The 27,161-nt window shown below is 40.6% G+C and overlaps 1 protein-coding gene across 19 annotated transcripts in view; it reads right to left on the bottom strand.

Annotated features, from left to right (window-relative positions):
• Window positions 1-25,628, bottom strand: part of TDRD12 (tudor domain containing 12) — a 153,924-nt gene extending 128,296 nt beyond the window's left edge. For 5 of the 19 annotated variants that reach the window (XM_065567171.1, XM_065567158.1, XM_065567172.1 and 2 more), the window contains exons 1-15: window positions 25,422-25,561; window positions 25,158-25,214; window positions 23,859-23,887; window positions 23,634-23,656; window positions 22,450-22,503; window positions 18,543-18,695; window positions 17,386-17,522; window positions 12,936-13,055; window positions 11,689-11,744; window positions 8,433-8,518; window positions 6,030-6,228; window positions 3,878-3,957; window positions 1,761-1,837; window positions 890-950; window positions 32-136 (exon numbers count right to left, since the gene is read on the bottom strand). In XM_065567171.1, coding sequence (XP_065423243.1) covers window positions 32-136; window positions 890-950; window positions 1,761-1,837; window positions 3,878-3,957; window positions 6,030-6,228; window positions 8,433-8,518; window positions 11,689-11,744; window positions 12,936-13,055; window positions 17,386-17,522; window positions 18,543-18,695; window positions 22,450-22,479 — 1,104 coding nt within the window. In that variant the 5' untranslated portion in view covers window positions 22,480-22,503; window positions 23,634-23,656; window positions 23,859-23,887; window positions 25,158-25,214; window positions 25,422-25,561. Of the gene's footprint in view, window positions 1-31; window positions 137-889; window positions 951-1,760; window positions 1,838-3,877; window positions 3,958-6,029; window positions 6,229-8,432; window positions 8,519-11,688; window positions 11,745-12,935; window positions 13,056-17,385; window positions 17,523-18,542; window positions 18,696-22,449; window positions 22,504-23,633; window positions 23,692-23,858; window positions 23,888-25,157; window positions 25,215-25,421 lie in introns of all 19 variants that reach the window. The other 14 variants (XM_065567160.1, XM_065567159.1, XM_065567164.1 and 11 more) reach the window with 14 other exon arrangements.
• Between the last annotated feature and the right edge of the window lie 1,533 nt (window positions 25,629-27,161).

Here is a 27,161-nt window from a genome sequence, read left to right as displayed (position 1 = left end):
CAGTGTATCAAACAATAAATGTTAATATTACCTTTTTCAGATCTACCAAAAGTGGTGTTGTTTCAAGAACTGATCTTGGCTCTATTTTGTTGCTGAGAACAATGGGAGGTTGTGCTGTATTAATCTTTTGAAACTCCTGAAAGTACACACATCATTTAGAAAACACTAACAAAAAAATGTCAAAAAATTATTTCATATGCTACCCCACAAAAGTGGCCAAAGAGTACATTTTATTTAAATTTTACATTTTTAGTATTTAGTATTTTTAGTAGAATTACGAGTAAGAAAGGCTACTTGCCAGTTTAAGTGCTTCTGCATATTCTCATTAGTATAGCTCACCAAAGAAAGTGGGACTCTGCATACTTTTTTCATGTGTTCAGACTTAAATGTTCTGCTGAACAGTTGCATTACCCCAATAGGTATTGCATTTGTATATGGTTTCAAAGCTGAGAGATGATAGTGGCATGCATAATGAAACTTGGAAGGTGCAGAGGCAATTTTTGAAAATCTTTTTTTTTTTTTTTTTTTTTTAAATATTTTGCCAAAAATCTGCACACCTTTTCTTAACCATGCAGACTCAGTGCACTTGCATGGTTGTTTTTGTTAGATCATGAAATAAAAAAAACTGTCAACATATTAAAAATCTGGGCTAACTATGAATGCCAGGATAAATGCTAACAATTAGGTTCTGAATATGAGGGCATGATTATACATATCTTGTCTAATGATAATGCCATTCTTGTGTCCTATTAAACTTTTTATAAGAAAGTATTTAATATATTTTAAAATAGGACTCATTTGAGAACAAACAATGTACAATTACAAGGCCATAAAGAGCTTAGTAGTGAAGTTTATACAATAAAAATATTAAGTTAAGTTTTAGAAGTACCTGCTGTTCATAATGAATATCATCAGTTTTCAAAGAATCAGAATTCAAGAACTGCAGGAGCCTGAAAAAGTGTTTAAGTATTAAATCCAACATTTATGAAACAATGATGTCCTTTTCCAAACACCATCACAACCAGTTTTTAACTTCACTTAAAATTATTATATATATACACATTAGTATGCTGTGAAATATTTCAAATGTCTAGCATGTATGCAAAGACTTTAAATTCCCTTTAAAGAGCTGCAGAAATTCACAAGAAAACAGAAATTGTTGTTACTAATAAATCAAGATGTTCAGAATTTAATACTTGCCTTTGACCTATAACAATCAGTTAAGGGAACCATCACTCAAATCTCAATAGCTAATTTCTCAGGATACAGAGAACTAAATCAAACTTAATCCAAGAAAAAGGGGTTTTGAAATTTCAAAAAGGGAAACAACCGACTGAGTCTGGCTTCAACTGCCTAATTCACTCATTTGGCTTTCTTTTCATGCACTTGCTATGTATTTAAAAGGGAAAAGGAAAAAGGAATAAGGGGGAAAATATACTTCACAGAGCCACTTTTTTCATTGTGTTCTTTATCTCCTTTAGTTGTTTTTTAATTATGTTTTCATTTAAGGCACTAGAATAAAAGTTATTGCATGAACTTACAGAGGTATACAAAAACACTTTGTTACAAAAGACTGAAAATTCATCTAATAGATGTAAAATGCCAATACTTACACTTAGTTGATGTTTGCCTAGCTAAACTGCATTCAATTCTCTCTGTTTAAATGTAACCACTAATTTTGGCTGAAAACACTTTGGGATTTGTATTATTGTTACATACAAAAACTGTTAACAAAAAAGACAAGAATATTTGAATCATACCTGTTTACCTGCACAGTAGGCTGTGCAGAAATATTTATATTTTCCTTCAAAGAGAAACCTACAGTTGCTCTGACAGTCTAACAAAACAAGACAAAAAATAGATATATATGTTGTCACTGCCCTGAGGACGAGTGCTTTAGAAAATCATTATTCCGTGTGAAAAATTACGCATGATAAGATTGGTTTTGTTTCTAATGCAAGACCACAACCACTTCCAGCTAAAAAAACAAAAGCTGCAATTCCCCAATAACGGCCACAGTAAGACGAGACAAAGTTAATTTCACATTTTTGAAAGAATAGAACAGAACAAACAATAGATTTAAAAAACAAAAATAGTTCATTTTTGTTTCAGAATTAAGAGAAGATGCAAACAGATTAATAATTCACACCAACATTATCAGAACACTGAAGATCTTTTAAGAAGTTAGACATTCAGACTATTGCAGTTAAAAAAAGCTTAAACACCAAATAAATCTAGAAATTAATCCGTTATCATACCATCACCAACCTTAAAAGGACATACTCACCCAAAGTATAGGTGGCTTCACAAAATGGGATGCCTGTCCTCAAATCCCCTCAGTATTTTTGTGGCTTTAAAATCAAATTCTCCTATTTTTTAAGTATTTTCCCATGATACTGTGTGAAAGACCCACACAAAAGAACCAGGGAAACAGACTGACTATATAAAGAAACAGTGAAACAGATTACGCATTAAGTGCTGTAATATGCTACCTATCGGGGTAGCAAGTAAAAGTTTTTCTGACAGAAATAAATTTGCATCCTTTTAACTCTGTTCCTTACCCCTGACTGCCATTTCACATCAAATTTTCAAATGTGAGCTACAACTTCATGGCTGCACATGCAACAGAGAAACAGACTGTGTATGTACATACAAACAGAAGTTCAAGTGACAGAGTCTATGAGCCTAGAGACCCCTCTCTTGACAAGTGTAAAACATGAAGAGTCAAGAAGCAAGCCCTCCAAGAAATCTGATTTGGGGAAAATTTGAATGTTGGTTTGAGATACATTAATATATAGTAGTAGCTTGAATAATTGTATTGGGTGTTGTACTCTTCACTGTGTTACATTAATGATTTGTATAATGGAATGGAGAGTATGCTTATAAAATTTGCAGATGACACCAAGCTGCAAGAGGTTACAAACACTTTGGAGGGTAGGATTAGAATTCAAAACAACCTTGACAAATTGGAGAAAGGCTCTGAATTCAACAAGAGGAAATTCAATAAAGACAAGTGCAAAGTATTTCACATAAGGGAAAAATCAAATGCATAACTATAAAATGGGAAATAACTGGTTAGGCAGTAGTACTACTGAAAAGGATCTAGATGTTACAGTAGATCACAAATTGAATGAGTCAACAATGCGATGCAGCTGCAAAAAAGACTAATATTCTGGAGGGTATTCACAAGAGTTGTACTCAGCACTGGTACTCAGCACTGGAAAACAGTGTATAATTCTGGGTGCCACACTTTAGGAAAGCTATGGACAAATTGGAGAGAGTCCAGAGGAAAGCAACAAAATGGTAAAAGGTTTAGAATACCTGACCTATAAGGAAATATTGAGAATACTAGGCATGTTTACTCTTGAGAAAAGAAGACTGAGAAGGACCTGATGAATATCTTCAGATATGTTAAGGGAAGCTACAAAGGGGACAGTGATCACTTGTTCTCCATGCCCATTGAAAATAGGATAAGTAGTAACGGTTCAATCTGCAGCAAAGCAGATTTCTGTTGGATATTAGGAAAAAATTTCTAACTAACTATAGCAGTAGTTAAACTCTGGAATAGGCTTCCAAGGGAGTTTGTGGAATCCCCCTCATTGGGGGCTTTTTAAAAACAGGTTGGACTAACACATCAGGGATGGTTTCAGTTTACTTGGTGCTGTCAACCGAGCAAGGACTGGACTTGATGACTACTCGAGATCCTTTACAGACCTACATTTCTATGATTTTATGCAATTTATCTTTAATTTAGTACTAATATAAGCAACTGCAGAGGACATAAATGAACTTTACATTAAAGAGCACTTTTGAACATCACATTTTATGCAAATTTTAATTTCAAGTTATTTTTGAAAGATGGGTATGCAATACTTACAGACTCAGTTTTTCCATTAAGAGCAGGTGCAGCAATTTTTCTGCATGTCTTTTCAAGAAAAAAATTAGAAGCATCACCACCTAGAGGACACGTATGATTATACTTTACAACCACAACTACAGCTACTATAATAGCTCTCAAAAATATATTTGTTTTTATTATTAAAAATCACCATATGTATATGAAATCATACATGATATATAACAGGGCTATAAAGAACCTCAAAAAGCAAAATTTCCTAATTAATTGTATAAAATCTTAAGACATTTAGCTACTTTTATGAAGAGTGTGCATACTTCTAAAGCTTGTATCGTACCCACAGGGCAGTGCATGCACTTTTAAAAATTTTGGACTACTATGTCTACACTGCAATTAACAACCTGTGGCTGGCCCAGGCCAGTTTACTTGGGCTCACGGGGCTCAAGCTGTATAATTGCAATGTAGATATCCGGGCTTGGGCTGCAGCCCAAGCTTTAGGGCCCTCCTACCTCACAGAGTCCTACAGGCTGGACTCCATTCCAAGCCCAAATCTCTTCACTGCAATTAAACTGCCCCGTAGCCTGAGCCCCATGACCCCAAGTCAGCTGGAACGGGCCAGATGCAGGTTTTTAATTGTAGTGTAGACATACTCTAGAGCAGGGGTCGGCAACCTTCGGCACGTGGCCCATCAGAGTAATCTGCTGGCAGGCTGCAAGACATTTTATTTACATTGACCGTCTGTAGGCATGGCTCCCTGCAGCTCCCAGTGGCCGCGGTTCCTTGTTCCCGGCCAATGGGAGTTGCTGGAAGCAGTGGCCAGCATGTCCCTGCGGACTGCACCACTTCCCGCAGCTCCCATTGGCCAGGAACAGTGAACCGCAGCTACTGGGAGCTCCGGGGGCACCGTGCCTGCGGATGGTCAACGTAAACAAAATATCTCACGGCCCACCAGCAGATTACTCTGATGGGCCGCATTCGGAAGGTTGCTGACCCCTGCTCTAGAGGGTCTGATATTTACAGAGCTGAGCTCCCACAGCTCCTCTTGACTTAAACTGCCAATAGTAATATTGACAATATAAATACTTGAACACATTAACCTTTATTTTAAAAATATTACAAAATTCTAAAGTTATTTAGCTGCTACTAGTAGTGAACAATTTCAGTGCAATCAACGGTTAGGCACAATCAAGACTAGCAGAGCTGACGCAGAAATCAACATTGCAACTGTGAATAAGAGATGAGGTAGGACATAAGAATGGCCATAGTGGCTCAGACCAATGGTACATCTAGCCCAATATCCTATCTTCTGACAGTGGCTGGTACCAGATGCTTTACAAGGAATGAAGAGAACAAGGCAATTTATCGAGTGATGCATCCCCTGTCATCCAGTCCCAGTTTCTGGCAACAACAGGCCACAAAGGGCCTTAAAGGTGAAAACAAGAAGCTTTGCGCAGAAAGCTGAGAGTGATGAAGAGCTGCAAGAAACAGAAGCACAGGATAGGATTATAGAACAGTATGATGGTTTCAGGAGAGCAGAGAGAAGAATGAATGAACTTATGATATAATTCAGCAAGGTCCCAGGACTTCCTCCTCCAAAGGTAATCAGTGGAACTAATAACAAAGACAAGAGGAGAGACAGCGAAAGCTGGAAACTGGTAAGGCAGACAGAGAAATGGGACAGATAGAAAGAAAAAGCTAAAGTTGGAAGAACAGGTACTGCTGAAGACACTTATCCAAGGATTTTTTGCTATGTAAATTTTGTGTATTATCAAGCTTCCACATTTTTTAAGCAGATGGCCCTGCATGTATTTCATATAACATTCTATTACTTGTGCTCCTTAAGATTCTACAGTGTCTTTGGACTGTAGACACATATAGCCTAAAAAGAGACCTGAACACCTCACATTATACTAGAAATACAAAGTGCCTATTTCCTGATCTCAGGAACAAGATCCAGCAAACTTTTAAACCTAGAAGACTGCTACTATTTCACTAGATTTAACAAGGGGACTGAGTTGTGTTCAGGTGAAAAGAGTGGCTTTTGGAATAGAAATTATGTCACCCAGTGCAACCAACACACAATTTATGTCAATATAGTGCTGAGTTAATGTCCCACTCCCTTTTTTGGAAACTATACTGGGATTCAGAAGGAGTAAGTATACATTGTACTCACTTGTTTCAAGATTATTGTGTACCTTCCCCTGCATTAACATTGGCCAAAGAGCAAGTGCAGGACTGATCACTTTCTCTGGAGAAGACTTCAGACTTAATGAGGACCATGGCTTTTGACTTTTGGCAGAATTAACTGTGTTTTCTTTAGTCATCACATAACAAGCAAAGTTCTTTGCAACGAGATCATCATTAACACATATCTACAAAACAACACATTTCCTATACATGAAGATAAAGTACAAAAAAGTAATCAATTGAAAATTCACAATGTATATTTGGAATATAGTTAAAGATTTGCCTGCCATAGCATAGCCATGAAAACGAGCAAAGGTCTATTTGTGGACATTTTCAGCAGAATATCCTTTTAATAGCAAAACAAAAAGGGAAATTCATTTCTAGTAGTTAGTATGTTGGCACTTTAGAGTGCAGTTCTACTCTGAAAAGTGACTTTGCAAAAATAACATTATGGGGTTCATGCTTACTGTCACTTACTAAATTCTGCAGCAAATGTGCTCAGACAACATACAATGGTTTTCTTCTGTGAGCCCTGAAAGCTCATTGTGACTGGAAAGTCAAGCTGATTTCTTTCCTTCTCATACATCACTAATAGCAATGGCAGGCCAAACTATGTCTGTGCAACCCTGTTGTCTGTAAACGTCATTATCAGTGACAACCACAGCCTCCATTGGCTTCAATGATATTGCACAGGTAATAACTAGTTGGAAATTAGCAAGCAATTATTTTAAAGTGCACAAGAGGGAATGTAATCTAGCTCATTCATTCAGCTTTACCTTGGTAGCCAAAATAGTAAAAATATATTTTGGTCACTAATGTAAGCAAATATTATGATGAATACATGCAAGAATATGCAAACTAAGGAGAATCTGCCAAAGAGCCAATTCACCTCTCTTGTCACAGACGGTTACTGTTGCAAAGCAGTGGACTTAAGTTAAGCCACAAACTTGCAATAGCTATAACAGTTAGCAGTCTAAAATAAGTGAAAACAGACATCATGGAAAGTACTTAAGGCCAACATTTTCCAACATGGGTACCTAATTCAGATACTGACATTCATATTTAGACACCTAAACAGCAGCAGACTGAGGGTACGTCTATACCCAGCCGCTAGTTCGGCAGCTGGAAATCGAACTTCTGGGTTCGACTTATCGCGTCTTGTCTGGACGCGATAAGTCGAACCCGGAAGTGCTCGCCGTCGACTGCGGTACTCCAGCTCAGCGAGAGGAGTACCGCGGAGTCGACGGGGGAGCCTGCCTGCCGCGTGTGGACCGAGGTAAGTTCGAACTAAGGTACTTTGAACTTCAGCTACGTTATTCACGTAGCTGAAGTTGAGTACCTTAGTTCGATTTGGGGGTTTAGTGTAGACCAAGCCTGCTTCTCTCAGTTACTGACAACTCTCAATTCCCATTGAAGTGAATGAGAGAAGTATTCTCAGCTAGGTAAACTCTTTTCTGAGCATATGTTCTTTGTTGTTCTTGGGAATTTTTTTTTAAGAAGCTGGAGTTTCAGGTAATTTATTGAGTAGCACAATAGTAATGAACAGAATTTTGGATTCCTTCTAAATTGCTGTCCTTGAACAGCCAAATGTCCATATTAAGTAAATCAGAAAATCATGCACTCCCATTATAAATGACAAGCATGATTAAAAAAAACAGCACTAAAGGCAGCACAAAAGGCACCTTAAAAAAAAAAAAAGGTTAATTTCTAAAAAAATGGGCAAACAGTCAGAGAGCCAAGGTTTTATTTTAGAAGAACCTGTTCGGCCTCCCAAAAAGACATCACATCGAAACACTTTGTGTATATCAATCACACATTTACAATTTTCCCTCCTGCAGTCTGTTTCAGCAGTAGCCCCATGAACTATCAAGCCAGGTCAGAAACTATGCATTCTGATTCATAAAGAGGCAGATGCTCATTTGAACTATTATTTAAAAGTTAAGTATTCCCTTCCCCGTCCCACACACACAAAACCACAAAGAGGCTACATATTCAAAACTATTCCAAGCAAAACTATAAGTGTTTTTCTCCAGTTAACCATTTTTAGCATAACTGATAAACAAAATATTTCTTACAGTTCTGAAAAGTGCACTTCATTCACTCTCCTATAAACAAAAAATGGCTGAAGGATTTTTGCACTGGAACAAAGAATGAAAAACTTTTCAGGGAGCTATGAGCACCAGGGACTTACAATAAAAGCCCCATTAAATCCTTAATTTTAGCTTTTACAATAACTGACAGAAGTTAATATTACTGTAGCTCATCCAGAATTAAAAAAACTTGATTCTCAATAAATTGATCACATACTAATGTGACCACATTGACTTGCAAAATACTGTATGAGCATAGATCTGCAGGTGGACGGATTTGTAAGTGTAAGATACTTTACCTTTTCATCTTTTATTGTTACATAAAGATAAACATCAAAATTGTCATCTTCTATAGCACATAACTTTGCCTCAATCTGGCTGGTTCCTAAGTGTAATAAAACAGAACAGAAGCACCAAAACACAACATTAAAGGAGGAAAAATGTTTAATACCAACTAATTCCCCATCATAGATTTCTTGCAATGTTTTCATTGCTTCTTTCTACACTAGGATTAAAGCAATTTCATTAAGATGTATACATAGGCGTATTTAAAGACAAAGCACTGCCATACCGTAGCAGAGTCAAAAACTTCAACTGATACCTAACTGCAGCCATGTTTTTGCAATATATTGATTTCATACTAGTTTTGTAAACTAAAACTAATTAGAATTATGTCCATGTATCCAAATAAGATAATTGATGGATCACAATCTGTACTATAAAGTTTAGAACAGAGAAATTTTAGTCCCTCAAGGCAAATCTCAATGTAACCTTAAAAATGGAGTCACAGCTGACATCTCTATTATACGCACAACCATCTTCCCACAAGGATGCTGTTGCACGTAATTTACTTCCTTTCAGAGCCTGAATAACTTCAAAGTGGTCTTCGCCCAATACTGTATATCAACTGTAACTAATCCATGATTTATACTACGGCTGTCAAGCGATTACAAAAATTAATCGCACTGTTAAAGAATAGAATACCATTTATTTAAAAATTTTGAATGTTTTCTACATTTTCAAATATATTGATTTCAATTACAACAGAATACAAAGTGTACAGTGCTCACTTTATATTATTTTTATTACAAATATTTGCACAGTAAAAAACAAAATATAGTTTTTTCAATTCACCTAATAATGTAGTGCAATCTCTTTATCATGAAAGTTGCACTTACAAATGTAGAATTATGTACAAAACAACTGCACTCAAAAATAAAACAATGTAAAATTTTAGAGCCTGCATGTCCACTCCATCCTACTTCTTTTTCAGCCAATCGCTCAGACAAACAAGTTTGTTTACATTTGCAGGAGATAATGCTGCCCCCTTCTTGTTTACAACGTTACCTGAAAGTGACACCAGGTGTTTGCATGGCACATCTGTAGTTGGATTGCAAGATATTTACATGCCAGATGCGCTAAAGATTCACATGTCCCTTCATGCTTCAACCACCATTCCAAGCGACATGAAAGCATGAAGGGGCATATGAGGGAATGGTTTGATGGGATAACGTGATTTTAGTCAATTAATCAACAGCATGCCATCGCTGGTAAATAGTATCAATGGTCAATGAGGGTCTGGCTGGAGAATCTTGCCTGAATGCTCGGGGTTCTACTGATCGCCATATTTAGGGTCGGGAAGGAATTTTCCTCCAGGGTAGATTGGCAGAGGCCCTGGAGGTTTTTCGCCTTCCTCCGCAGCATGGGGCGGGGGTCGCTAGCTGGAGGATTCTCTGCGACTTGAAGTCCTTAATCACAAGATATGGGGACGTCAACAGCTGAGTCAAGGGAAAGGGGGTGGGTCAGCTTTTGTGGCCTGCATCATGCGGGAGGTCAGACTAGATGATCATACTGGTCCCTTCTGACCTTAAAGTCTATGAGAATGTTTAGCTTATCTGGCACTTAAATTCCTTGCAATGCCAGCTACAAAAGTGCCATGTAAATGCCTGGTCTCACTTTCAGGTGACACTATAAATAAGAAGCAGGCAGCATTATCTCCTCTAAGTGTAAACAAACTGGTTTGTCTTAGTGAACAAGAGGTAGGACTGAGTGGACTTGTAGGCGCTAAAGTTTTACATTGTTTTGGTTTTTTTGAGTACAGTTACGTAACAAAAAAATCTACATTTGTAAGTTGCACTTTCATGATAAAGATATTGCATTATGGTATTTGTATGAGGTGAATTGAAAAACACTATTTCTTTATCATTTTTACAATGCAAATATTTGTAATAAATAATATTAATAATAACAATAAAGTGAGCACTTCACACTTTGTATTCTGTGTTGTAATTGAAATCAATATATATATATATTTGAAAATGTAGAAAAGCATCCAAAACTATTTAATAAATTTCAATTGGTATTCTACTGTTTAACAGCGCAATTAAACACGATTCATTTTTTTTGGAGATTTTTTTTTGCGTTAATCGCGTGAGTTAAGTTAATCAACAGCCCTAATTTATACTAGTAGATATCAAAATCTCCACTTTCGAGTGTTTTAGGCATTTATTATTGCCTTCTTCTGGCACATCAATTACTAGGTTTGTAGTATTTCCAGTGACAGACTGGGGATACATGTGTGTCACACTGTGAACACCATTTTGGATTGTAACCTTCACTGCGACCTTCACTTTGCATTGTAATCTCCAAATTGGGTCATGACATGACACCAAGGTGGTGCAGAAAACCAGTCTAATCCTGATAAGGTCAGCCTAGTTTGGTCAACATGTGCTCATGCTATGGTGTGGGACACCCTAGCAGAGGATTAACAAAAGAACCGTTAAGGGCCATCAACTCTCTCAACTACCAGCCTATCCATGAGTTCAATAAAAGGGCTACAGCTCCTCAGCCAGGAGCACATGGGCAAGTTTAAAAAGATGGCTGCATTGCTAAGAAATAGGCCGCCCACCACCACAGGCAAGCAGACCACACTATACAAAGGGAAGTCCAATAGGGCTGCAAGGCCTAAGGACACAGACCAGACTTCAGGACTCTCAGTAGCAATGAGATGAGACTACGGGACGACATTCAGGACTGTCTTAATTTTCCAGAGATCTGTAACTCATGTGCTTTGTTAAGAGTAAAGTGTCTGTGTTAAGAACTTGCTTTGCTAAACTTGTGTTCCTTGCCTTCCTGTCACGTTGTCCCTGAAGGGATTAACTGAGAAACCAGAGCTTCCATAGCCAGTTGGACTCTAGGGATATGTGCCTAAGTGTCTGGGGGCTCAGGAAGGCTGTGGCACTGGTTCTGGGGTCTAAGGCAGCCAGACTACGAGGTCCTACTTCACAAGAAGGGGGTTGAAATGGGCATCGCACCCAGAAGTATGCCTCAGGCCCCTAGAGCTAGGAACAGCAACCAATCACTAACCAGACCCAGCAGAGCTTAGAAGCATGCAGGGCCCAGGATTTGGGTCCTTTTATAACAGACTGATGCCCAACTAGAGAGGCAGACTGGACAAGATTGTAACACTTCCTATAATAAGTTAACCAGCTGTTCATTTTGATTTCTCTGCATCTTTTCCACAACATTCTTGGTTGTAACTGTATTTTTCTTTACCTTTTAGAAGGTTTTGAAAGTACTGAATAGCAGCACTGTCCCATCTCTTTGCAGGTCTAGAAAGATATAAACAAGATCGATTATCTCACTCTAACATAAAACAGATGATTTTTCACACATCACTATTTTATATGATAGTACACTTGAATGAAATTATGAAAAATATTTTAACAGCTATATCAATTATAGCATACTACCAAGGATGGCAGTTGAAGCATCACCACTAGAAAAAAACAAAGAACAGATTAGATACAATATAATAGGAATACTTTAAGAAGTTTACTACACTGTGCATGAGTTCAGTCTAGTTGATCACAGCTACTTTTTCCAGCCCTGCCATCAAGAGGAATTGCACATTACTGATTTAGAATTGCTGAACACAATATGGTCCACTGATTGTATATTAGTAAAAGACAAAACACGTTGGTCTATACCCTCAAAGAAAGTGAAGGAACGTTAGTCTCCAAAAAACAGAACAGGCAATTAAATGGTAAGAGCACATTAATTACTTTTAATAAAATAAACATGTGAAATAATGTTTAACAGGTATGACAAAAGTCTCCGACAGAGTCCACAATTTAATGCAACATGAATCCTTGTTAAAATATTTAAGGGTCCAAAAAAATAAAAAAGTACACCATTTAACAGCTCCTTATTTAAGTCGCGAATGCCTTATCACCTCCCACTTCCTATACAGATGGCCCATTATAACGATTATAACACCTGATACACATATAATGTAACTTAAGTTACATATATTCCCTCTTCCAAACCAAACAGAATACTACCAAAAAAAATAAACAAACAAACAAACAAACCACTTGGGTCAGCCTTGTGTTAGTACTTTATACTGAGTTGGTTTCCTGCTGTTGATCATTTGCTAAGCAGGGACCTTAACCTGTGCTACTTCAGCCATTCAGAGCTTTGGGCACATGATCACGCCCAAGGCCACCAGGAACTGAGGTGTTTTTACTACTCAACCACAAGCTCTCTCACAAAGGAATCCTATCCAGTCCTTTGCAACCGAAAAAAATAGCAGCCACTGCATGAGTGGTACAGATATATAGCAATGCCAAAATCCAATAGCAATCTCAAAGACCCTACTAAGGAGGAAAAAAAACCATCAAAAGGTGGATTATAAAAATTAATTTCTTCTTTTTTTTCTCAATTAAGCTGTGCATTTAACTAGAAAATGTATTTACTAATTTTGCTTATAGTACACTATATTTCTCTCAAGCCATACTTACACTATTTCTGAAGCGTCTTCACAGAAATCTATACGCAAAGTGACTGGCTTTGTGCAGTACAGTCTAAACTTTTTCGCTCTATATGGGAGTTGCATAAATGCTTCCACTGCAACCCGAATGCTTAACAGTGAAAAAAAGTTTTAAACATAATTAGATGTAGCAACCTGATACGAATCTCTATTCACTACATTCTAGGGCACACCAGCGCTCCCATGTCCCACCCCACTGCAGTTGGCAACACACTGTTAAGAAACCAATTGGCAGTTGAAAAAAGCAGGAAAGCTTGTTTTCTTCTTCCAGTTTAAGAATAATAACTGTGTGTGAGAGGATAAGATCTTAGTTCTAAAATCTTGAAGGGACATAGTGACTAAAAATAATCAGTTCAGTTTACAAACCTACAAATAATACTTCCTTTGATTAATAAATAAGTTAAATTTAATTGCAAAATATGTTTTGGTAAGTATTTTTCCTTCTGTATCCAGCACATTTATGGTAGTTTTATTCATTAAAAAAAATTAAATGTTTTTGTGCATTTTAATTGAATTTCCTTCCAAATAGAGCTTGACACACATCACAAATAAAAAAATTATCTAATAAATAGGAAATGCACCATTCACCATTTTCTAACAATATGAAATAAAAATTAAGAATCTGAATACATGTAAGTTAAGTTATATAATTGCTCAAATAAATGTGTATGCATGTAGCGTAACCATCTAGTTAGGAAAAAGGAACACCAAATTCAGTATAAAGGCTATTATTTAGTTGCAAATCAATATGTTTTAATGGTTACCAAGCAATGAGACTCAGTTTTTCTTTAGGAAATAACTCAAAAGTCCAAATGCAAAACATGGTTTAGATCAGGGGTGGGCAAACGTTTTGACCCGAGGGCCACATTGGGGTTGCAAAACTGGATGGAGGGCCGGGTAGGGAAGGGTGTGCCTCCCCAAACAGCCTTGCCCCCACCCCCATCCGCCCCCTCCCACTTCCCGCCCCCCCTCAGAACCCCCAACCCATCCAACCCCCCCCCCCCACTCCTTGTCCCCTAACTGCCCCCTCCCGAGACCCCCCACCCCTAACTGCCGCCTGGGACCCTACCCCCTATCCAACCCCCCCGCTCCCAGTCCCCTGACTGCCCCAACCCCATCCACACCCCCGCCCCCTGACAGGCCCCCTGGGATCCCACACCTATCCAACCCCCCTCTGTTCCCCATCCCCTGACCACCCTCCCCGCACCCCCAGAACCTCCGCCCCATTCAACTGGCCCCTGCTCCCTGACTGCCCCCCGGGGCCCCCCACCCCTTATACAACCCCCCAGCCCCGGCCCACTTACCACTTAAGTCTGGCTGCCACGCCAGAGCCAGACACGCTGCCGCTCTGCTCAGCGGGAGCGCGCTGCTCTGCCGCCCAGAGCACTGCCCATGCAGCGGTGTGGCTCTGCGGGGAAGGGGGGGCCAGCAGGAGAGGGGCCGGAAGCCAGCCTCCCTGGCCAGAAGCTCAGGGGCTGGGCAGGACGGTCCTGCGGGCCGCTGTAGTTTGCACATCTCCGGTTTAGATTGATGATTTAAATCAATCTTTCCTGCTTTTTTAAATCATGATTAAAATCAGTGATTTCCGTTGCTTTGATTTAAGTCTACCCAATATGCCCCTATAGCAGGGGTGGGCAAACTTTTTGGCCTGAGGGCAAAAAGGGTATGGAAATTGTATGGCGGGCCATGAATGCTCACGAAATTGGGGCTGGGGTGTGGGAGGGGGGGTGAGGGCTCCGGCTGAGGGTTAGGTCTCTGGGGTGGGGCCAGAAAATAGGAGTTCAGGGTGTGGGGGGGGGAGGGCTCCAGGCTAGGGTGGGGGGCTGAGGGGTCCAGCTGGGGATGAGGGGTTTGGGGTGCAGGAGGGTGTTCTGGGCTGGGACCAAGGGGTTCGAGGGCGGGGGGGTCAGGGCTGGGGCGCAGGGGATGGGACTCAAGGGTGCAGGCTCTGGGCGGCACTTATCTCAAGCAGCTCCCGGAAGCAGTGGCATGTCCCCGCTCTGGCTCCTACGTGACGGCGTGGCCAGGCAGCTCTGCGCGCTGCCCCATCCGCAGGTGCCACCCCCTGCAGCTGCTGGAAACAGCATGTCCCCCCTCCGGCTCCTACGCAGAGGCACAGCCAAGCAACTGCACAATGCCCTGTCTGCAGGCAGGTTCCCGGACAATGGGAGTTGAGGGGGTGGCGCTTGGGGTGCGGGCAAGATTCGGAGCTCCCTGGCTGCCTCTACGCATAGGTCCTGGAGGGGGGACATGCCACTGCTTCCAGGAGCTGTGCGGAGCCATGGCACGTGCAGAGTGGGGCAAGTCTCCAACTCCACTCCCCGGCTGGAGCAGGGCTAGCCCCAGACTCCACTCCCCGGTGGGAGCTCGAGGGCTGGATTAAAATGTCTGACGGGCCAGATGTGGCCCATGGGCCATAGCGTGCCCACCCCTGAATGAACAAGTCATTGAACTGAACTAGTTGAACAAACTGAAATTAAGAAAATATTCTCTCTGCACCTGCGTAAGTATCTGCTGTCAAAAGCTGGTTTAACACTTAGCAAACCCCATTTCCAGGGGCTTAGTCAGTGACTTCTACCATTTCAGTTGACTTTCCTTAAAACTTGGCAGTAAATATGTAGTGCTTAATATTATTTTTATTATTTAAATGATTGTAATAGGTTATGGTAAGTTTACATCTTCATATAGGTTGTCAATTTCAAATTTAGTTTTAAATAAGTTTTTTTAAAATAAACCTGTTTTCTAATTTAAATTTAAATTTTTTTTTTTTAAATTTTGATTTTATGCAACCTTTCTAGGAGACACATTGCCATTGGCTAACTGGGCAATCTTGTTTTATTTTTCTCTCCAATAGAAAGTTGAATATGTGAAAGCCAGTTACTGCTAGCTCCACCAGTCATAAGCAAAGAACAGATTTAAGGAAAGTAGCTGTACCCTAGTTCCACCTCCACCCAACCAATCCAAAGACATTGAACAGCCCTCCCCCTCACCAAAAAAACCCACAGTTTTAATACTTCCTCCAGTTTCTGAGGCCAAAGGGAGCATGCTGCAGAGATGTTGCTCGCTTCCTTGGTATTTGGAGGCCTTTTGGCCCAGTTTGATCCCTTCTACACCAAAGAAAGTTCTTTTTGTGAATACTGGTGCATTTTTTAGGCTATGTCTACACGCCACATCACTGGCAGTGCATAGGATATGCGTCGCCACACACTGCAATGAAAAGCAAGCTGCATCCACACTGCAGTGTCTAGCGTGTGTACATCAGTGAAAGGCTCTGGCAACTCCCTTGCATTTCACTGCAATGAGGAAAGGCTCTAGCCTGAGGGCATGGGAGGGGCTGGGAGCTGCTGGTGGAGCCTTTCCTGACTGCCCAAGTCTTTCACTGCATGAGGAAAGGCTCTGGCCAGGTGAAAGGGGCAGTGGGGAAAGGCTCCAGCCTGCTGCCAGTCTTTCCCAGTGGCAGGGAAAGGCTCTGGTAGCTCCCTGTGGAAGGAAAAGACTTTCAGTGGGACGCTACCCTGCTAAAAATAGTAATGTAGACGGGGGAGGCACTGTTTGAGTGTGTAGAGAGCCCTGTAGGGTACATATTCTAAGGGTTAAAACATGTCTTTACTCACCTCAGCAGTGCCTCACCATCTACACTGCTATTTATACCTATGCTCCAGGGTCATGCAGAGTATGTACTCAACACAGTGCCGTAAGGAGTGTACAGTGTAGACATACCCCTAGAGCAACAGTTCTCAAACTTTAGCAACCCGAGGACCCCCATTTTGATTTACATTTTTTCATGGACCCCCAAACTCCCCCGCTCAGGCCCAGGCCATGCCCCACTCCACCCCTTCCCCCAAGGCCCCATCTCTTTCCGCCCCCAAACACACCCCGTCCCCACTCCTCTCCCTCCCTCCGAACTGTTCCGCGGTGTGCAGGAGGCACTGTGAGGGAGGGGGAGGAGTTGATCCGCAGGGCCGGCAGCCCCAGACATGATTCCGCCCCCTCCCCAGAGCGTGCCCCATTCCCACTCCTATCCCTCCCTCCCAGAGCCTCTTGCACGCCGCTAAACAGCTGTTCCCCGGCATGCAGGAGGCGCTGGGAGGGAGGGGGAGAAATTGATCAGTCGGGTCAGCGGACCCCTTGCAGTACCCTCACAGACCCCAGTTTGACAAACGCTGCCCTAGAGGTATCTAGCCTCTGTAGTGACAAATGTAGCACTTGATACTGCAAATAATGTCAGGTAGTGCTTAATACTGAGAATGATCCCATTATATGCCTAGTAGTGTTTGCAGGACCTGACTCACAGTCTTCACAATTTAAACTACCATGGGTCTCTAGTTTTAGTCAATATAAATCAAGATTAAAAATATTCAAGTGCATGAATTTGAAAAAAAGCCTTCAGCAATAACTTCATAAATCACAATAATACATACTCTTTTGTTTTAACAGGAGTATACTTGGCGTAATCCACAAGGAAACACTCTGCCAGGTAATGATCAGCACAGAACAGGATTGACTTAACAACTGCTCTACACCAGCATTTCAGTTCCTGACAAAAAACCACACAAACCTGGGGAAATAAAAGATACTTATTTCTGTACATGGACCTAGATTTGTACAAGTTATATATTCACTTCTTGAATACAGAAATAGCTACAGCACAAAGTCATTTATAAAGAGAAGAAAATAATTTTATTTCCAGTGAGGTCTTCAAAAAAAGTATTTTGCAGCTTATGTGATTATATATTATTTCTACAAATGTATAAAATATGTACAGTAAAAGCTGTATTATCTGGCACTTTGCCAACCAGAAAGCTCTAAAACCTAGCATTTCAGGAGGGGATGCTCTGGGAGGAAGTTTAGGTGCGAGAGGGAGCTCAGGGCAGGGAGTTGGGATGTGGGAGGGGGCTCGTGGTGCCGGATCTGGGCAGTGCTCACCTTGGGCAGCTCCCCGCAAGTGGCAACATGTCCCTGCTGCTCCTAAACGGAGGAACAGCCACGGGGGCTCCGTGCGCTGCTCCTGCCCCGAGCACTGGCTCTGCAGCTCCCATTGGCTGCAGTCACCAGCCAATGGGAGCTGTGGGGGCAGCGCCTGCAGGCAGAGGCAGTGCACAGAGCCGCCTGGCCGCACTTCTGCCTAGGGGCATCATGGACATGTCACTGCTTGCGAGGAGCCTCCCAAGGTGAGCGCTACCCAGATCCGGTACTCTGAAACCGCTCCCATGCCCCAACTCTCACCCTCTTAGTTGACCGGAATTTTTGACTTACTGGCACCCCCCATTCTGCCAACATGCCAGATAAAGCTTTTGCTGTATATGTGCTCATCCTCCAACTTAAATTACACAACGAAATATTAAAAAGGACTGCCCAAACATCCAAAATACCTCTAAACCCACACCACACTTTTCTCAAAAGCCCAAGGAAAAGATACTGTAGTTACATTTTAATGTACTGCAATGGAAATACTTTCAAGCTAAGAAATACTTATAAGCTATGATTCTAATATATAAACCTCTAACAACCCAATAAAATACCAGTATTTTCTACTTCCCTTACAATCTTTATGTAGCAAAATGACTGAAAATGTTACCTGCCCTTCTTCTAATGTTAATGGCTTTACTTCCTCCACATCTCTGTTATAGAACTGATTCATTTCAGCATGTAGTTTTTTATATTCCATTTCACTGTCTACAAAAGTTCTGCATCCTTTTACAGTGACCCAAAAGCACCCTGGGTCTTCAATCTAATCAAAAGGTGAAGCATAATTAAAACCACAAAAAAAAGATGACAAAAACAATGAGCAATATCAGGTGCTGAGATTTAAAAAAAAAAAAAAAAAAAAAAAAAAAAAATCACACCAACCTAAAAGCCACATATTTCCAAGAACATCTTAGCAACATACATACACAAACTTTCAATGACAAAATGGTCACTAATGTTCAAATCACATAACTGGCACTGTAACATGAAAAAAGTTTTTAAAAAGTCAGAGCTTCTAGTGGCTTAAAAAGGTAAGAAATCTTCTGACATTTACACTTTGTCAGGTGAATGGAAGGGCTTCTATAAAAAATAATTAGGATAATCTGTTTAACATTTCAAACAACAGCATTTACATATTTGAAGTATTACATACTATACTCTTAGCATAACAATGTCCAATTCACCAGCTGTGTTGCCAGGAACAATTTTGCCTGTCTTTAAAAAGGCTCATTCTAGGGCCTCCAATCCAGAAGCATATTGAAGATACCTGGTCTTTCATCCACACTCTGGTCTTGGGGATCTGGAGCACAGCTTCTTTGGAACATGTTTTCACCTCTCCACAGTGCTTTGGGCCCAAGCACTGACGTTCAGGTTTTTCCAAAGTCCACCTCCAAGGCAAGTTGGCTTCCCCAATTTTTTTAACCCATAATTTTCCACAGTTTTGGATGAACTCAATAGCTTAAGAAATGCTGGTAACTTCCAAAGCTGTAATACACTCAACTTCATGTTTCCTTAACATAGTTAACCCAAGATCTGTTAACAGACCTTTAATTAAAATAATCCATTCCTTCTCTGTGGCATATGTTTACCAAAAATAATTTCTCTGAAGGAAGCCAAGACGGTTGAATATGAAGAGTTCTAAACCTAAGAAATATTTTTTCCCTCTGCCTACTGCTTTCACATCCAACATCTTCAAAATAAGACACTTTGAGCAGTGAGTAAAAAAAATAAAATCCCAGGAAGATTATTGGACCGTTTAAACTGTACACAGATACACAAAAATTGGGGGTCAAGAAAGGTTACTGACACACCATATTTTGTAAAACATTCCTGTCAAATCCCATGGGATCATAAGTATGTCTATTTTATAGTGGTTGGAAAATACGGAGATACAGGACCAAAGGAAACACTCAGCATGTTTCCTCATAAAATTACCTTTATCTGACCATTACGTGGCATCTCTTATGGAGTGAGCAGTTTACAGGAATGCTTTATAAGCTTCCTCAAAAGATTTAGGCGTTGTGATGGTTAATCAGCTGAATGTGAACTCCCAGTGCAACACTATGGCCAAGAAGACTAATGTGATCCCAGCATGCATAAACAGAGGAAATCTCAAGCAGGAGTAGAGATGTTATTTTATCTCTATATTTAGTACTCGTGCCACCGCGGCTGGAATACTGGTACTGGAGTACTGGTGCCCACAATTCAAGATGGATGTTGAAAAATTAGAGAAAGTTCAGAGAAGAGTCACAAGAATGATTACAAGATTAGAAAATCTGCTTTATAGTGACAGATTGAGCTCCTTGAGTCTGTTTACCTTAATGAAGACAAGGTGAAGGGGTGACTGATTACAATCTATAAATTGCTATATAGGGAACAAATATTTAATAATTGGCTCTTTACTCTAGGAAAGAAAGGTGTAACACAATCTAATGACCGGAAGTTGAAGCTAGACAAACTCAGGCAGGAAATACGGTGTAAATTTTTAACAGTGACAGTAATTAACCTTTGGAACAAATTATCAAAGGTCACAGTGGATTCTCCATCACTGACAATTTTAAAATCAAGACGAGATGTTATTCTAAAAGATATTGGCTAGGAATTATTTTTAGAATGTTCTATGGCCTGGGAAATTAGAATTTAAGCCTGTTTTCTGCATTTATAAAACGTAAGCTTTCTTTCTGCATGATCATGCAGAGACAATTCTAATAAAGACACAAGGCCAGATGATAAATATGAGTCAAGTCCCTTTTACACTGTTTCTTGCCTCCCTCATGAGCATGAAGATTTATCCTGCTCCTGCAGCTAGAAAAGCAAGCTTAACTGTTCTGCCCTTCTATGCAGGACTGAGGGGGGAGAGGGATAGCTCAGTGGTTTGAGCATTGGCCTGCTAAACCCAGGGTTGTGAGTTCAATCTTTGAGGGGGCCACATAGGGATCTGGGGCAAAATCAGTACTTGGTCCTGCTAGTGAGGGCAGGGGGCTCGACTCAATGACCTTTCAAGGTCCCTTCCAGTTCTAGGAGATATCCTATCGCCATTTATTTATTTATTTATTTAAGCATGGTAGAATAACTGGAACATCTTTTTCTGTGCTTGCTTCTCTTTTCTTTATCCATCTTTCCACTGGGAGCAAAGATAGGCAGAAGTGTTGCCTATGCTCTGCCTGTTTCCAGAGAAGGCTAATTAAGTTAAAAGGTTCAACTAAATAAGGGATCAAAGGTCCCAGCCCAGCAGTAAATTCTCATTTACCACCAAGAAGGGTACAAGCAAGATAAAAGAAACCCACTGAAATTTGTTGGCCATCAAGCAGAGAAATACTTGGTAAACACCAGGGATGGTCTGGCTGAGAAAGTAGGATGGGAACAGTGTTTGCTGACTGCACTGCAGGAGGAAGTTAACACCATGTACGTGGGGAGGGATGAGGAAAGGACTACTAACAGTGAAGAAAAAGGACAGTTGTCTCTAGTGAGGGAGCACAGGATGGATTTTTAACAGAGTATTTACAATAAAAGGAAACGTTAGTTTTAGTTCACTATTGTACATTTAAAATATTTAGAAAATGTACATCATATTGATGCTGGGCATAAGAAAATTCTATATTGTCAGTTTAATTATTTTTAAACGACGCAAGTTAAATCACAAGAATATTATTGAGTTCTGTTAAAAACTGTCTAGGTAGTGACCAAAGATTTGGAGCTGAGGACTAAAATTTTGGGTTTAGAAGCAACTATCTTCCAACACAAAAAAACTGGCCTTGAGTCCTGGGAGTAAGGACACATTTCATAGTTTCACAACAGACAACATTCTCCTCCAACCATCTCCTACATACAGGGTATACCTAGAACACATCACACCTGCCCTTCCTTGAATCAAACCACAATGTGTGTTAGTTCCCTCCTCAGCTCAAGAATAATTTATGGAGAATCCTAATTACTACATTTTGGGGATGAAACAAAAAGAGCAGGCAATTGGAACTGAGTTCTTCAAGTGGAAATGTTCAGTTTTGTCAGAACCACAAAATTTCTGTCCACTTTTTCCTTCTATCCTTTGTTTTCTTTCTGTATTCATAGTTCGATTTTTCTGGTATTCAGAAGTTCCCACTTAAAGCAGCCTTACTAAATTATATTAACCTAGGTGGAGAATCACTGAGGTAAAGTGGGGTGGTAAACCTTTGTAAATTTTTTTAAAGTACTCTAAACCATGCATAAAGACAAGCAATCAGTTTATAATATTATGGGCCTCACTTACACAGGGAGCAGGAAATGTCATGAGTGCCTATTCTTAGAGTTTCCACCACGAGAGGTTGCCTTTTCCCACCCTGGGGCACAGGCAGTGGATTCAATAATTAACACATACAGATCTTCTGAAATCTGCATAGATCACAAGTAACCTGTGGAATTCCAGCGCCTCTGTAATAATTCCCACTTCCCACCATCTTCATAGTAGCCATGCTCCCGCAGAAGTATGCTCTTATCTTTACAAAACTTAGATTTATTTTAAAACAAAATCAATATACCTTCAATATCAAGACTTCAATCATTTTCATCTATTGAAGTCCTCTTCTGCAATGCTGAAATGAGACATAAAAGATAAAAGTGTTTAGCTATCAATTTTATAGAAATCTTATAAATGTTGAAGCTAAAATTGCAGTGATACTAACCATATCTAAAAAGCCTACAGATTTAAAAAAGACTCACTTAATTGACTGTATTTTTAAAGATATCTATCTAGCTATTATATTTGCAAATATAGCCTTCACTAAGTAAACCATTTTTTCTTAATGAGACTTAATTTGAAGCCTAATTGAGATTAACTACCCAACACATAACCACATTCATATAAAATATCTGTTTAGTGCAGTTGGAATATCTGGAATACATAACTTATTTTGATCACATATCTTACACTTCTATATCAAAACTCCAGAGGAAAACTCTGCCTAACCACAGGGCAGTTGCAGATGAGTTAACTGATCATGGGACTAGGCAAGAAGCCACCTGGGGTGAAATACTGTCCTCACTGAAGTAAATGGTACATTCCCATTTGACCTTAACAGGATCCAGGAGTGAAATCCTGAATGCATTCCTATTGCCTGCATTATGCAGGAAGTCAGACTAGATGGTCATAATGATCCCTTTTGGCCTTGAAAGTCTCTCTGCAAACTTGGACAAGTAATTTATATTCTGATATTCAGAAGTGCAGAGCAGAGCACACACAGCTCCCACTCACTTAATGGGAGCTGTAGATGCTCAGTACCTCTGGGGGGGAAAAAATCACACCATCACCCTTTTTTCAAGTTACCTATCTGTAAAAAGTGATGTTTCCTCCACTTTGTAAATCATTTTGAGATCAATGGGTGAAAAAATAGATTACATATGGTGAACAACAAGATAATTAAGCTTTAACTGTTTGTATTCAGTTTTAATTTATACTTTAAAGTCCTATTAGGGGGTTAAATTATGCACAGGAATGAAATAACACATTTTTCCATCCTGTATTTTTCACCCCTACCTCACCCCAAAACTTGTATTTTTTCAGTGAACAGTTGCTCATGCTAGATATTCAAACAAAAATATGTACTGTATCCGCACTAGTAAAGTTAGCAAATTACTAGCGCTGAATTTTCCAAAAATCTTGCAAGAAATTTAAGTATTATAGTAGAGTTAGTATTTGTGTTTATGAAGATATATTTTTACTCACTTTTTCTCTTAATGAACGGATCTCTGAAACAACAAAAGAGTTCAGTTAATAGCCTTTCCTAGAAACAGAAATTTGGGGCAAAATGGTCAAGTGGTCAGAGCTCAGTCACATGATCCAGTGACTGACACACTGAACTACAGTTCTCACTCCAGTCTTAAAAAGGTAAAAAAAAAGCTCCCTTAGTGAAGATTCATAGATATAAAAGAATGAAAAAAGGATACAAACCAACAAGAAAGATCCTCTCCTCCACGTCTCTGATAAAAAATAAAACAATGGACAGGGAAAGATGAGTTTTATCTTTGAAGGTACAGTGAAAATTTACAAAGTGCATTAACTCCAGCTACAGAGACACACAATGTTTAAAGATATACCATCAACTTAAAAATCACAAGTGTCTGAAAATTGCTTAACACCTAAGAATACTATAAATTAAAATATTACAGTAAAATACTATTTTTTCTAGTTTTTGTTCATCTGACAGCCTTTGTCTAGTAACTTTTGTTATTTTTTATATGTAATCTGTCATTTTTCTCTTTTGTTTCAGTGTTCCTTTCATACAGCAATCAGGGAGAGAAAAAATTAAAAATAAGAAAATGTGATTATAAAACCAAAAAAAGTGGCAGGGGAATATGTAAGGGCTGATGGGATATCAGAAACAACTTTCAACTCTTTAACTAAATATCAAGCTGACAAAATCCTATAAATATTTTAAAGGGAGCCCAATCATGGGGAAGCAGAGGAGGATGGAGGGCTGAAAGTTGACATTTCAGAGTGAAAATGAGGCCAAAAGAAAAAAAGCTGATAAAGAAAAAAAAAAAGCTGAATTTAATAAAGAGCCTGAACCAGAAATCTAGACAGAAAGGGCATATTTCAACAATTACAAAGTGATGCCATCTCTATGGCTATCTTATCACAAGAAATGTGACAACTCTCTTTCAGCCTAATGCTCCCATCATACACACTCTAGTTTGGGGGATCATATTATGGAGGAAGTGACTTCCTATCATCTCTCAATTTAGTGATAAATGTGCAAGAGCACTTAAAAAAAAAACACACACACACATATACACCCCTCCATATCAGAAATAAAACACAGAAGGAATATGTGGGGCTTCCTACCCCCTTCATCAATGTTATGGCTAAAATATGTGTGACTGATGAGGGGACCCACCCCCCTTCTTGATATTGGGGATAAAATGTTTGGGAGAATGAGGATTTGTCTAAATCCCACATTCACCTTAATATATGAAAAATATACATGGGGGGGGGGATGGTGCAACTTCCCCATGAACCCCCCCTAGGGTGACCAGATGTCCCGATTTTATAGGGACAGTCCAGATATTTGGGGCTTTCTCTTACATAGGTGCCTGTTACCCCCCACCCTCTGTCCTGATTTTTCAGACTTGCTATCTGGTCACCCTAACCCCCCCCCCACACACACACACACATACACACAATACTGGGAAAGACATACACCCGGCACGCCCCTACCCGCCATTCACACATCCCTAGCTTGAGACTCACGTGTATAAGAAAAGCACACAACTCTCCTCCCCCTTCTGTCAGGGTTAACGCAGATCCCTGGAGAAAGGAGAAGAAAATAAAGGGGGCTCTAGGGTTAACAACCCACTGGGGATAGAAAAAAATACTTTAAGAACATTAAGAAAACTATTTTCCCCCCTTTCATACTCTCCCGGTTTTATTCCTCTGTTGCTCTTTTGAGTTTTCTCAGAGGGAAGCCGCATCCTTTCCCCCGCCACCAGCTCTCACCCACTTAACAGCCCTCACCCTCAGTCACAATCCCCACTCCACGAAGGTCCCCGTCGGCGGACCGCCTACAACTAACAGCCGCCCTCACACTTCTCTCAGAAGCTTCTAGAAGAGCCTCTTCCCACGCTTAGCCGTGCCACCTACACAGCCTGAACGGCTAGAGGCGCTAACCACCGAGGGCAGTCCTCCCTTCGGCGCCTGCGCAACTCCCACCATGCGCATCTCTACTGCGCCTGCGCATGGTGAAGCGACACTGGTAAGGCTCTTCCTCCCGCCCAGTTCCTCGCCCCGCGCTTGCGCAGTGAGAGCGCTACACGAGCACACGCTAACCCTGAGCTCTCTACCTCACGCGGATACGCCAGTCTAAAGCGCCTGCACAGCATCCACCCCAGCCCTGTTCCCCCCCACCCCCGTACTGTAAAGGCGCCAAACTGTCTCTGCTTAGGTGTGCCATGCACGCGCAGGATTCCAACTGTATTCTCCCTGGCAGCTCAGGAGGGGGGTGGGTCCAGGGCGCTGTTGGAGAAGGCGGGAGAGGGGGCGATGAGAGGCAGGAGAAGGGGAAGGGCGCGAGGAAGGTGTAGGATAATGTTACTTGTTCTTTTGGCCTTGTCTAACTCTCCAAACGGCTGCCACAATCTTGCTATACTAAAGGAACCGGACACAAAAATGGCCCCTCCTTGCATTTGCCCCCTCTCTCAATTTTTTCTTGCTTCTGCAGGGATCGATTCAGCAGGGTCTAGTATAGATGCAAAAATCATCTGCTGAGCGCTCTCCCCTTGACTCCGGTACTCCACCAGAACAAAAAGCACAGGCGGACTGTCGATGGGAGTGCATTAGCTGTCGACTTACCGCAGTAAGTAGATCTAAGTACGTCGACTTCAGCTAGGCTATTCACGTAGCTGAAGTTGCGTATCTTAGATCAATGCCACATGGTAGTTAGACAAGCCCTCATCACTCTCATGCAGCATAGCTTCTCTGGCTACACCAATACGTTTCCACAGCCTCAGGGGCTAGAAGAGATCGCTGAGTCCTATAGCAAAGGAGAATCCCCTTTTCCCACTGAGAGGAACCTGAGCTTTTAGCTCTGGCCAGGCTTAAGAGAACATTTTAGTTTTGGTATAGAAAACTTGCTCTGATCATTTTTATTTAGTTTTTTTACAGCTGGCTCTAAGGCACATGTAATTGATCTGGCATAACCAAGCCAGCTCCAACTATACTGCAGGCCTAGGAGAAGCATTACCAATTGAATTCCTGTCAATTCACTAAAACATTTCTAAAATCGCATTTTATGTGTCTCTTACACAATACAGGAAGGTGTGGTCTTCTTGCTGCTTCTTTGAGATAACCCATTTATCAGCATCCTCCACTCAGGCTGATTAAATCTTTATAACAACACTACCTCTGCAAATTGTATTTGTGTTTAAATGCATAGTATATTTAGTTCATATACATTAACCTTGTATGTGTGTGAGGGGCAAACATGATTATTTTTAAAAACATCTATATTTTGTTTTACTCTAATTAAACTGTCTTAATTTCTTCCAATTCCAACAAGTCTGGAGGGTCAACAAACAAATCAGTCTCAGAGCAGGTGGGTCAGAGGTGGGCAAACTCTGGCCCGTGGGCAGGGGCAGCTCTATGTTTTTTGCCGCCCCAAGCACAGCAGGCAGGCGGCTTTCAGCGGCGCGCCTGCAGGCGGTCCGCTAGTCACGCGGATTCGGCGGCATGCCTGCGGGAGGTCCGCCAGTGCCGCGC

Source organism: Chrysemys picta, chromosome 14 (assembly GCF_011386835.1).
Source record: "Chrysemys picta bellii isolate R12L10 chromosome 14, ASM1138683v2, whole genome shotgun sequence".
Taxonomy (NCBI): domain Eukaryota; kingdom Metazoa; phylum Chordata; order Testudines; family Emydidae; genus Chrysemys; species Chrysemys picta.
The sequence above is the reverse complement of the archived record's forward strand: the minus strand, read 5'-3'. Positions and strand labels throughout refer to the sequence as shown.